The following is a 13880-nucleotide window of genomic DNA, read 5'->3' as shown; positions in this document are numbered from 1 at the left end:
GGTGTGCTGCTTGAACCTTTGCTGTTTATACCTTTGATGGTTGAAGTGACCCACCAGCTTTGATAGACATGTGCTGCTTCTTCTTTTGGCAAGACTGGCACAGTTACAGATGGCCCTTGTTTTTTTGATGTTTATTTCCCCCTTTTTTTCCTAGTTTTCTTTATTATTTTTATTTTTCTCACTTTTCTTTCTCTTTCATACCTGGAATTAAGCATCTCTGTTGGCTCCTCATGACATTTTTCATTCTTCCCTTCTCCTTTTCTACCTTTTCTGATAAAATGCTGTGCCTTGCCCAGGGCATGTGTCTTTGGGAGAGGTACAAGAGAAATACTTGAAACTGAATTTGGAAGTTGTTGTACCAGGAACAGTGCTCCAGGAGCTTGTGTCTGCTTCTTTATTAGCAGCAGCAGTAGGTCTGGGAATAGAAAAAGAGATAGAAACCATATTTCCCTTTTTGTGGGATGTTGCATGGTTTTAAAATTGTCTCCATTCCAATGGTAAAGAAAAGATAAATTATTCTGGAAAATGGAATATTGAACAAAAATATAATAAAATTAAACACAGTATTTTATTCCCTCATATCAGTATATTTAATTCTAATTCCAAGTTTCTAAACATTCACTATTTTTACAAGTAAATCAGTACAAAAACCAATGAACTGCTCTTCCTGGTAGTGGAATGGTACAGAATTTGTCAGATAATTCAAATTAGTTGTTTCACTATTAAGACACAATTTCTTTAATTTCTTTCTTAACTTTTTTTATTCAGTAGTTTAATCAAAAACTGTAACACATGGTCAGGCATAGCACAAGACTACTCATTGATATAGGGGAACACTTTTTGTGAAGGGCAGGTAGGGATGAAAAAAAGGCAATGTACTGTTAAATGTCAAAAAACATCTGTACCCGCTCTGAAGCTGAGGAGAGGTGAGGGACAAACTTTTACCTGGAAATATGCAGAAGACACTGAGAAAGACTGTTTTTGAAAGTGTTTTTTTTTTTTTTTTTGACAGAAATGCCTCAAAGACAAGAAATTAAAATAACGGAAGATTTTAATTTCCTTGTCAGTGGAGAAAATAGGATTGGGATACAGACAGAGCTTCACAAATTTCCTTTGATTGACGTTATCTGTACATGTTTAAAATGTTAAGGCAGCCTTCAGTTCAGATTTCATTATGGCTGAGGAAGAATGGGCTAAGGAAGACAGAAGATAATTGGTATGAAAGTGATCATGACATGGTAACATGAACTTTTTGGAGAAGAGGGAGAGGTGGGAGAAGGACCTTGGGGACAATGGACATCAAAAGATTTTCCAACTTCACGGCTTTGGGAAACTAGTAATGCTTTTGGAAAGATAACACAATAAGTAAAGGGTGGCTAAAGAACTGTGGGATTGTCTGAAGATGAAGGCATAGGAAGGTTTCTTTAAGGTGACAGTGGGTTATCTTCACAAAACTTGAAATCAGAGATGAATTCTAAAGAAAAAGTAATTTTAGAAAAGGGCTAGGGAAGAGTGTAAAGGAGCAACAAAGTAAGGGATTATAAAATAAGGCTGTGTTGCAAAATGACTCATACCAGGGATCATGAAAAGTAATAAAAAAAGTTTATATATAGCAGAAGATAAAGTGAGAGGTGATTACTTGAAAAATGGGGGTTTAATGTTTTTACTTAGTTTCCCAATTCTGACTTTATTGAGACTATTAATTATGACCAGACTGTTAAAAACACCTTGTTGTAGTTCCAGTTGTTTTAGATGAATTTGAAGCACTCCACTAGGTTAGATTTAATATAGAGAAGTGCTTTTGCTTGTGGCTACAAAATGAGGTATAGGTGGTGAGCATCTTCAGGAGCAGCTTAGAATCCTTGCGGATAAAAGCCAGAATGTGAATCAGTGCTGTTGTGGTCCTGCTGAGTTAGCAAATGTAGTCCTCAGATATGATACCAGAAACATCCATTGTAAGATAAGGGAGGCAATTATTTTGCTCTGTTTGACATCAGCTTGACTTTGTTGGAACAGTATTGCAAATTTTGGGCAAAACACTTTAAAACAGAACAAGGCATGCAGAACAATGTTGAAAATGTAGAGGAAAGCACGTAGTGTGATAAAAGCTTGGTAAAAAATAAGCTATGTATAAAGGCTGAAAAACTTGGGTACAAACATAACAAGAATATGATTACATCTTCAATCTGGAAATATAAGGGAAATACAATTTAATCTTCTGCAGTGGAAATTAGATCTAGTATTGGAAAATGGTTTATGATCCAAGTATCAGAGTGTATAGGAACAACTTCCTAGGTTACCTTTTTCCATCCCATCATCTGTCTCTTTTCACACCTAGTTCTGCTCTTCTTTTTTATTCTTCATTTTCCAGCATCCTACTCACATTATATAAATTGGCTAAATAATTTCAGTGTCAGTATGGAAAGTCAAATACAACAGTGTTTTGATTGCCACTGGGTATTTTCTGATCTGTACCTTCTGCTCTAAGTCTATCCATGTAATTTTTTTCAATGTGGTTATGATAGTGACAGTTTATGCAAAGAGTCACTGCATGTATTTCTTACTGAACCATTTATTCAGTACTTTTGGTGGTAAACATGAATGTATGGGATCTGTGACTCATGGTTGATTTCCAGCCATCACAGAGCTCCATCCTTCTTTGTCTAGTGAATAAGCTGGAATGACTGTGTTTGATTAAATTCTGTCAGCCAAATCCACCCTTGGGGCCACCTCAGTGATTTGACTTAGCCAGGGATGAACTGAGCATCATGTTTCCTGGTATCAGTCATTTGTAATGGAGGATTATGTTGTAATTGTGTCTGGTTAGAAGAATGGATAGATTCTTCTATTGGATAGAAGAATGCTTAGTAATAAATTACTTGTACTATGAATGTTTTAAAAATAGATGTAATTGTAAGGTGTAAAAAGTAAGTCTGAAAGCTAAAGATTAGAGCTCCCTCTTGACTACAGTTTTCCTTTGTTGCTTTTACATTATATTGATTTCATTGATTCGGATCAATCCACATCAGAGCAGATACAAAGGAGCATTTGTCATTAACACAAAATAACGTCTTCTTTGGTTTTAGAATCACCACATTCTGTGCCATATGGACTAACAAATGCTGAAATTCAATATTCACTTCTAAGTTCACAAACTGCGACCATGGCAATAGTGGGGAGAACTGGTAGAAATTTCATTTTATTAGTTTTTAACTGTCTAAAAGATCAGATAGTCTCTAGAAAAGAATGAACTATGGGGTAAAGAAGTCCTTGTAGGTTAAGTGCCAGCCCCTGTGGGTATTTCCCATTGCATAATGGTTTAAGAAGTGAGGAGGTGTTCACAGGGTCTGCTCAGTGGGTGACTGAATTTCTGTATTCCTGTGTTTCAACATACAGTTTAATGCTCTGCAGAGTAACTTGAATCTCTGGTTAAAAATGGGCTCATTTCTTTATATCTTAGAAAAAGTTGTGCTGTTATTTTTCCCATTTAAAAGCAAATAAACAAAAACCAACAGCTTACACTGCAACATTGTGAGGTGCATAGCAGAAAGGTAAGTTGTATGACCCCTGCAAAAAGATGGCTTTTTTTTGTATATAGCATGTGGAAAACCAGTTGATACTCATGTACTAACCTGGGGCTAGTAAGAAATAACTGGGGCTTTTAAAAAATCATCAGTAGCTTTTACAGTACTAAGTAAAACCATGCTTAAAAAAAAAAGTCAGCGACCAGTTTTTTATTGGTGGAAATCTGTTTTCAATAAGAAATCTGAAACAAATAGCTGTAGAAATAGAATATTAAACAAATTCCAAGTCCATAGGAAAGCAAAGTATTCAGTAGTAAAAAAACTCCTGAAATTCTTGTGAGCTTTAATTAAAAGAATAAAACTAAACTCTGATTAACACCCAGAAAAAGTTGCTTTTGAACATTTTTGCTTTTCAATTCTCAATAAAGATCCTCATTTGAAGAAAATTTGAGTCAGTAAGCACAGAGAAACTACTAAAGCAAATGTAGCTCTAATGTATTTGGCTGAATTCTTCCCAACTGTTATGATATTTGTCAGAAAAGCCCTCCTAGCTGAGAAAAAGAAGGGAAAAGTGATGTGGGAAGAAAAGTTCTTGGAATTTTTTTTTGCTGGAAAAGAAATAAAAAATTTTGGAAATATAGCAAGAGTAGACAATTCATCAGAGAAGCCTTAGACAAGAAGTTAGAGTGCTAAGGGACTTGGGGAACTCTGGGCCATGTGGAGATGACATTGTCCTCATCACTTGAATACCAGTCAAAAATTTTAGACAGCAGTTGACCTTATTCTTCCTTTTTGGACAGATGATGCTTTCCAAATGATGCTGGTGGTGCTGCCAGTAGATGAATTTATAGATCTTCAGTGGACAGATAAAACTTGCCCAAGCTCAGCCGCGGTGATCTGTCAGAGCATAGTGCAGAAAAATGGCTATTGATGCTTTTCCTTTCCCCTCTCAGAACATTCACTCAGAACATCTTTCTGCTAATCCTTCTCTGGAGTCAAGCTCAATTCTTTTTTCTGCTGTTTTTGTAGGTCCCTCTTCACCACTGTTTCATTGTCTATAGGGGGCAGTTTTCTATATGAGGGACAAGATAGTGTCTCATCAACCCCCTGGTGTGATGTATTTCTTACTTTCCATTTCCATCCTGCATTTTGGTTGCTTCTGCCAAGATTTGTTTTCTTTCCTTTCACCACATCAGACATGGCCAGTATGTCTGTAGGTACTGTTGGTCCTCTTGATTTGAGAATCAAATGGCTTCTCAGCTGTCATCTGGGCACTTCTTTATTATTTTCCTTTATAAAATATTTTCTGAAAGCTGAGAAAAATGAGCAGAAAATAGAATAGTAATTATCAGATAAAGTCTAGCTCAGCAAGATACTTTTTTTCCCCAAGGGCAACATGTAGGAAGGTGTAAGATAATGAATATTGAGAAGAGTTTTCTTAACACATGGCTGTAGAGCAATGTTGGGAAGGCTTACTTTGGGAGAAACAAAAACCTTATGAATGCAGTGGTTTTTCTTCACTTTTTTTGGAGAATATTTTTCCAGAAATGCCTATGTTATATTCATTTTGGGCGGCCCACACTTAGTCCCCATGCAAATTGTTGTGGCCTATTTTTGCATGAGTAGAGCCAGGACTGGGGTCCTGCTCACTTTTTCTCTTCATATTGAAATGCCTAATCTTATTTTCTTTGTTTCATTTTAAAGCACTAGTCTGTGTAATGATATCTGTGTTTACTTTGATAACAAGAAGTTAGTAGGTTCTTAACACTTCCCTATATCTTACTTTTTCTTGGAAAAGTTCAGACCTTTTAATAATCATTTATGAATGCAAGTGGGGCAAACATTCTAAGATATTCTTAAATTGTACAAAAATACAGAGTATAAAAGTTTAAAAATAGAATAAAATACAAAGAACACAATGTAGAAATTTTGGAAGATTTAGGAAATGACACATTTCAATGCAAAATGTAGCAATTTGCAATTACAATTTATTCTAATTGTATTCCAGGTACTCTATATTTATTACTTGCCTAAGGAAATCTGATGTCTCTCTTTTTGGCTGCAATCTTTAACACTGCAGCATTTATATTTATTTATTTATTTATTTATTTATTCCCACAAAAATCAGTGGGTTTTCTTTTTCTGACAACTGCTTGAAAGTTATACATAGACTTGAAACAGTACTGGATATGTAGTTGCATCATGTCCAAAGAAATTTGTAGTGTTTAGAACTGGCCTGATTCTAATGCTGTGGAATTACACAGAAAGAGTCTCAGTCAGCTAGGAACAAGGTCATAGATGAGCTTTGATGAGTTGATTTATCAGTGAATAATAATAATAATAATTTTTTTCCACACTAATGTCAATGGTTTGATATATATAATATCAATGGGTTTTTTGTTTGCTTTGTCCAGCTTTTACTATCATTTTGTGTGTATTCCACCCTTCCCCCCAAGAGACTTTTTTAGTATGGAATAATATTTTGTTAAATCAGGTCTTTTACTGTATAGGCACTCACTATGATCTGAGAAAGACATCTGGACAATCAGTGCAGAGTCCTTATATCTGGAAATAGAGCTAATTAAATTAAATTAGGATTACATCCCTGTAGAGACTTTTAGGAGCATTGGGTAAAAAGAAGTGAGGTGTAGTACTGGATGTGTGGGAGGACAGTGAGGATGGGAACTGGACAGGTGATTGTGCACAGATCATTGGAATTCATTCATTGTATTACAATGTCTGTTCATTGTATTAGAACATTTTCTGTGGTAAGATAAGTGGATGGTGTTTTCTCTTTAAAGGATTAATCTTTTTATTTATGTATATGTGTGTGTATATATGTGTGCGTTTCTTCATGTGGGATGCAGAGAGGCCAGCAATATTTAAATATTGAATAAATCTACCTACAGTGTAAGCTGTGGTGAATCTTCTCGAAAAATAGCTAATTGAATGATATTTTCAGGATTTTCAACAAGTGTTAATTTATAGATGTAAACAGTGCATTGAGGGGAGTTAGAATAACCCATCAAACAGTATTGATACTACTGAAAAAATCCAAATAAATCTCTAGCTTGTCTCCACAAGCATCCTTGTTTTCACTGCTTTTCTGTTTAATCCTCCAGTTTTCTCAGGGATACATTTTCTGGAAATATGTTTCAGTTTTTTAAATTATTAATGTCATTAAAAATTATAATTTTCTGTCATTACCTCTAGGAAAATAGAGATTGTAATGTGAAACATAATTGTCTCATTTTGCGATTTGTGTTACGATAGTTGAGCACAACTAAAGCAGATTTAAGTATTCCCCTGAGCAATATGACGTGGTAGTGCAAACTAACTGAAGTTCTGTGTGTGCAGATAAATAAACAGATAAAATAATTCCACAATTTGACCAATATTTGTGTTTCTGAGACATCTTTGAAAGGCTGTGCATTGCTTAGAGGGGACACAAAGTGTTTGTGATGAGAGCTGAACTGAAGGTTTGGATGATGTACGATTCTTTTATTTTTGGTTTTCAGCCATTTGGTCTGAGTGTGCCTGCCAAGGGATGCAGCCTAGCAGGTTATAAGTTAAAGCTATGCCATCAAATTGTCACTCCCTCAGATTTCAGCCTAGAGGTGTGTTTTAACACCCCTCAGATCCACAGAGGAGAAATCCTGGGGAGTCTGTAGAGCTTGAGGGTCTGCTACATTGTCTCCTTGTAAGGCTAGAAAATGCTGCCCAGCATTTTTTATTAAGCCTCAAAATCTTTGTCTTCCATAAGAATATTTTCTTTTCTGGTTTACAGTTTTCATGCCACACCAGTTGGTCTGTCATTAATGCAATGAATTTCACCTTCTGCAAAGTTAAAAATCCATGTTCCTACGATAAAAAGGGAAATTGGCAAAGAAGAGCTAAATTGAGCCAAGGTACAATACTAGTCAACCATAGCAAGTAATTATTATAACCCCATGGTCATTTCACTCACAGCTTGACAGAGAAAATGGCAAGAAAACAAAATAATTTTTTGTTGAATGTTAAATGTCCAAGGCCAGGCTCACTTCTGCTGATGATGCATCACAAGGTGTGGGCCCTGTTGACCAAGTACCTGCAGCAACACGAGGAATTTGCAGCCCCCTGAGCTGCCAGGGGCTGAGAGAGCCCTGTGCAGGCTGGGCACTGGGCTGGCCCAGCTGTGCAGCCAGGGCGGTGCAGCTGTGCTGGGGACCAGCTGATGTGATCTGCAGGTGCTGCTGGTGGCCCTGGTGAGGAGCTGGGATGTACAGCAGGTGCCTGGGGGGTGAGTGCAGGCAGCAGTTAGATCTGTGATTCTCTGTGCCTTTCCTCCCAGTGAACTCCTGCCAGGACAAAAACATCACAAGCTGCCCCTTTGTTATGATTTCAGGAGTAGCTAAGCATGTGATTTTCAAACTGGGGTAAAAAGCGAGGTTTTGCTTTTGTTTCTTTCTTTAAACACAAAATGTGTAAAGCATGGAGTGGAGCTGGCTTCAGCCTCCCTATAAGATGCAGGCCCAGGATGGATTAGGAGACTGGGGTATGTGAAGGTCTGCAGAGAAGCTTTAGAAATTGTGAAGCCTGGAAAGAAAAGCAGTCTGTCCTTGAGATCTCCTTATGTCTTCTCCCAAATTATTCTTGTGCACAAAGTGATGTTCCTAAATATGTCAGACCCCTCCATAAAGTTTCTTCTATTTTTTTATTACCTAATACAGACAACCTCAAAAGACTTCCTTGAGTCATTATCAGGATTAGTCTGCAGAAATGATCTACTGTACTTATGGGAAAAGTGCTTTCTTGTAATGTTGTTCACAGGTGAAAGAGCCATATTTCCTAAAGACTGTTATGTTTTTCGATTGTTATTTTGTCCTGAGGATATAGTGCGGTTCTAGTCTGTCAAACAAAAGGTCTTTCTATATAAATTTCATTTCAAGGCTTTTTGGTTTTTTTAAGAAATCTATTGAGTCCATTTTGCTGCTTTCCTTTGAGGAGATATATCTGTAAAATTCTAGTATTGCCAAGATGGATAGTACTGTGTTAGGCTATTTTCTTTTGTTTAAGATGTTGTATAAAAAAATAGCATTATTGTTATTAAACACAAAATAACATTTGGTGTAGACTAAGCATGTGAATCTGTAAAATATTTCTCCTATTGCCTTTTAAAAAAAATCTTTTAGCTAATAATGAAAGAAATACATACAATATCAGGACAAACATATGTTTTTAAATGACTGTGTCTTCATTCACAGGAAATCACTGATAATGAAATACTAGAGTTGGTGCATAGTGCTCTGGGGAGGATGACAGTTATCCGGCAGATTTTCCCTCTGGCAAGGGACAACAACCAGAGGTGCATGAGGAACAACCACCGAATATCATCCCTGCTGTGTGATCCACAGGAAGGCTATCTTCAGATGCTGCAGGTCAGTAACTGTGCACAGCAGAAAAAAATCCATCTTAAGAATTTTCCATGGGACAGTTTTCTGTGGCTGTATTAACTCAGAGGAGGAAGGAAATGAGCACAGATAAATCTGATCTGGTCAATGTTTCTTGACGTTATTAATTTATTTTATTTCCCAATGCTGAGTGATTTAGGTGTGATGTTATGTCCATGAAGTACCAGCAAGTGGTTGCATAACTCGGAGCTGATTTTGCATATTTCATTCTCTTAAGAGTCTTTTTATATTTGAGAAGATTGTGCCGTCATAGGCCTGTGGTATTACTGCTTGTTTATTTTATTTATGCTTGTTAGACATCTGTTGTGAAAGAGTTAATCTGGGAGGATAATAGAACTCTGATAGGTATTGGGCTGCAGAGCATTTAATATTTATGTAATGGACTGAATCAAGCTGATGTATTCAGTCTGTCCCTTTTCAATAGTCTCAGAAATCTCCAGGAGCTGCTAATTGTCTGAATGTGTAAAATATGCACTGCTAGCTCAAGTTTCAGGTTTTGGTAACACATCTGACTCTGGTGTTAGCAACATCTTGACATTTCTTGGCAATTTCTCCCAGATATCAGATTTTTTCTTCCAGTAACATAAATATTATTTAATAGGTGCTATTTCCATTGATAGTGCAATAATTCAGAAACAAAGGCCTTGGACTTTCAATGGGACTTGTGTATTTTGGTTTATTTTAGACACAGTTAAAAATCTCATTTGCATCACTATTGAAGGTGTTGGATATAGCTATAAACTGCAATGAGACCTAGAATATAAACTCACTTAAAACCATTTAATTGCAAACTTAGTTTTAAACTAAGATGGGTTGAGTGAGGTGGGCTGTCAGTGGTTGAGCCTGTGGGCTGTCTAGTGTGGGTGTGAGTGGTGGAGTGATGGTGAAGGGGCTTGGTTAGTCCTGGGGAGGAGCTGTCACCAGCCAAGGCTGGTCAGGAGGATATGTGGGGTCAGGACTCCTGCAAGATGGAATCCTGTCCTGGCTTGGAAGAGTTTCAGTCGAGGCGAGACAGGGAGAGTGTCAGGAAGGGAAGTGGATTAAGATTTCCCAAGCTGTAGGGGTGTTAATTTTACTTATTTGCACCCTACTAAAAGGTTGTAGCTGCAGAGAGTGAAATCCTTTAAGGGGCAGATATGAACAGTTCCTCCTTGAAGAGAAGCTCTGCTGTCTCAGGTTCTGCCTAGCCATAGCAAAGTTTGGGAAAAGCCAAACACACCCCTTGTAGCTCTGAGCGTGGCTGTATTCTTTCTGCACAGGGGAAAGTCAGTGTCTGTCTTGGCTGAGAAAGAAAAGACACTTTTGATCTTTATTAGTAACTGAGGTATGCTGTAATGAGAACAAAGGCTGCTCATTTCAGAGGATCAAAGCAATTTCCAGTATGATGAAAAATTATCTATGCTGCACCAACAAATCACTCACTGGGGAATAATCTTCCATTACAGCAGGATTTTGAGTATTGCTGCCTATGCTGGTTTATGCATAATCTAATTCAGAGACTCATCTGAAGGACTATGACAGGCCAGTGAGCAAGCTCTAATTTGCAAATTTGCAAACTGGTAACTGGGAGCTGGTTTGCTAACACCAGCAGCCTCATGTCCTGTTACTAAATTTCATTGATAAGGATCTTTTGATAAGGATCATCTTCCTGCTGGTTTCCAGATGTGGATTTTGGGAAATAAAAAATTCTCACTTTCTATCTTCCAGAAATATTATACCACCTTAGAAACTGTCTTTGAGAGAATGGTATGGTAATGTTATGCTTTGCCCATTAGTTCCTTCTCTGTGAACTTAAAACAAGAAAGATAAAGAAATGCAGAGGTAAAATATTTTTGGCAGCTGATTCCGTAACTTTCATGTCCAATTGCATTGGCATGAAAGAGGGCACATGTGAGAGCTCTCCAAATTAACTGTCCCCAGTATATTTTTAAGTGTCTGTAGATTGAATACAGGATGATTTTGTCATGTGCAATTATACCTGAAGTGTTCCATAGCTGCATTTATTTTTCATAGGTTTTGCCAAAATATCTTATGTAACACCTTGTGGACATACAGCTAACATTAATTTAAGTGTGACTGACATATTATTAATGGTCCTGTAATTCAGGTACTTGCAATTTTCTTCTTCCTTTTCCCTGCTTAAAAAAAATAGTGGTGACCTTTTGCTGTACAGAAGTACATAACTGAATTACCCCTGCTGCCAGAGGCTAGAGGAGCTCCAAGCTCCATGTCAGGCTGCATGAATCCACCAGAGGCACTGACCGCCTGCCAGCACTGAGTCTTTGTGTTCCTTTGAAGTACTTTGATTAACACCACAGTTTGGAAATCCCTGCCTCATTCTCCCTTGGGCAGTCTCATATTAATAATTGTTTGTTGTCAAGGTAACTTACCAGCTATTGTTGGTTAATTATTTATTTCATGACTTTGAAGAAGAATAAGCTAATCTCTGTCAACGTCTAGCTGTAGTATTTTTCTAGGGGAGAATTTAGCACTTTTAGCAAGCTAGTGAAGAAAGAAACATTTACGTCATGGATTATTAACTTTGTTCTGGTGAAATTAATGAAAATCTTTTTGGAACAATTTTGTTCTCTGTGTCTTTAGTACTATATCCTGGAAGGTTGTTTTTCAGTGGGTGATCATCCCGGTTTGGCATTCTGACAAGCCTTTTAAAGATCAGGCTGTTCTGCAAGCTCATCCAAAAACTCATCTGTTCTGAATGCTTTGTGGAAATCCAATCTTATTCTATCAACCCACTTGTCAAAATTTTGCTCACACCCTTATTTCTTGCACGTATAATATACTCCTCTGGGTTTCTGCTTCAAGTGGAGAAAAAGCTTTATAAAGTTTCCTGTCTTGACCATTTTATTTGACATCAGAGGAGTGCATTTCTCTCTGTCTATTCTTCAGGTAGGATTTTTTTGTGTCCATCTCATTTACTTTTTCTAAAGGGAAAAGACACAACTTAGAACTTGCTTTCTTCCATTTGTCATTGGTATCCTGTGGTTTGGGCCATCATTGTTGTCAGTGTTGCCTCATCTGGAGAGAAAGCACTGAAACGCTTCAGGATTTGTAGTCCTAGCCAGACCTAGTATGTATCCTCACATGGCATTTGAATGGTATTTAGTCATATAATTGCTATTAAACTTGTTAGATTATTTCAGAATTTTTCTTACAGAATCAATTTGAAAAACTTCTGCTGCATAATTTGCTTCTTTCCGAAATATTTCCCTTGAAGGAAGTATTAGTTTTGATGGCACTCTAAAAACTTGATTTTTGATGAAGGTATTTTTTTCATTGATGAGGTTATTCACAATGCATTCATAAATTCAAAATCTGATTTTTTTATTTATGTTTTTTTTAAGAAAGATTTATCTTTAGAAATGTAATTACCATTAGTTTATTTTTGCCTTTGCTTAACATTTATGTAGTTGATGAGTTCAATCCATGTAAGATTCTAAAGATATTAAAATATATTACAGGGACACAGTGTATCTGAAATCATTTAACAAGACCCAAAATACATAGTAGAATTGAAAAGGCAAAAAGAAAAAAATCACAAAATTCATGGGTTATCCCTGATTGAGAGTCCAATCTCTCTTCTGAGGAACTATTCCGGGCATTGCTTGGACATATTTGAGGAGATGTTGAGAAGTGTGGGAGGGAATTCATTGAAAGAGCTGATCTTCTCCTTGAGTAAAAATTCTGTTCTTCAGTGATATGTCCATCGGATATCTACATAGGCATCTCTTAGCAATTGCTCCTACAAAGCTGGGTTTTTATTTCTGATCTATTTTCTGTTCAGGACTCACTGCAATTTAACTACTGTAAGTGAAGTTATTTTTTAGGATGTTTGGGTGCCTAAACTTAAGGGCCTGATCCTGCAGTTTTGTCCAACTAAATGGCCTTATTCTCATTTCGCTTGTTAACACTGCTGTAATTACACAACTGTAGCGTGCTACTGAGGAGCAGTAAATATTGATTAAACCCTATTGAAGCATTCACTTTCCCCCATAAAGGACTGATGAGCCACATTTTTCCTTTTCTTTCAATGCAAACCTGTATTTGCTAGTCTCTTTAGCAAAGTTTAATTTGGATTTTTGGCCAGATGTTCAGTCACAGTGAAATTGTTTCTGAGTACAATGTGAATGTAAAGTATCCTTGAACTGACTTTACTGCCCATTGCACAGCACAAATCTCTCCCTGAAGCCCAATGACGTGTATTTTCTACAAGGTGTGTTAGCAGAGGAATTCATTAAAAACCCCAAAGCACTGCAGGTGTCTCATGGCCATGGGGGATTTTGTGATCACACTGGAGACTAAAACCCCAGGTAGGCTCTGCAATGATCTTTTCCTCTCTGCCTCTTTTGACTGCTGGATTTCTCTATTTGTATAATTATTTCATTGAATTTTTGTTCACTGCTCAATCAGGAAGCAGACAATAGTGACTCAAAGAAAGCATCAGTACCTCCATCTTTCATTTGTTATTGCCTCTCAAACCTAATTTGTACCTATATTTATTTATAAATAAGGTAGGAAAAAAATTGCAGGCTGTTTTGCAATTCCAGCATTTACCTCGTCCTTCTGTTTGACTCTTGGTTGTGTTCAGTTTTCTTTATCAAGGCACTCCTACTAGACTTTCCTTGCATAGTTAGAGTTAGCTGTGCCAAATTCCTGAGATGTTTAGTGAGTGAAGCCAATGCCTCCAGCTAAGGAACTTAAGCATGACAGGGTAATCCAGGCCTTGTGTTGTTGCTGACACGTTGTTTCAAAACATACTGGCAAAGAAAACACTCATAATGATAAATGCCCACAATAAATAGCTGAAGGACAGTGAGCATTCCAAGAACAGAACCTGTAAGAAGGGAAGAGTGTTGTGATATGTGTAACTCAGTAAAAACAGGGGAAA

The 13880-nt window shown here is 37.0% G+C and overlaps 1 protein-coding gene across 5 annotated transcripts in view; it reads left to right on the top strand.

Moving 5' to 3' along the window:
• The window catches only part of GRID1 (glutamate ionotropic receptor delta type subunit 1), a 516570-nt gene that overhangs the window by 387358 nt on the left and 115332 nt on the right, over positions 1–13880 (top strand). For all 5 annotated transcript variants that reach the window (XM_085583261.1, XM_031505170.3, XM_077784530.2 and 2 more), the window contains exon 6: positions 8768–8941. In XM_085583261.1, the coding sequence (XP_085439387.1) occupies positions 8768–8941 (174 nt within the window). The remainder of the gene's footprint in view (positions 1–8767; positions 8942–13880) is intronic.

The sequence above is a fragment of the Lonchura striata genome, chromosome 6 (genome assembly GCF_050655825.1).
Source record: "Lonchura striata isolate lonStrDom1 chromosome 6, ASM5065582v1, whole genome shotgun sequence".
Taxonomy (NCBI): Eukaryota; Metazoa; Chordata; class Aves; order Passeriformes; family Estrildidae; genus Lonchura; species Lonchura striata.
Note: the sequence above shows the minus strand (reverse complement) of the source record. Positions and strands in the feature narration are given on the sequence as shown.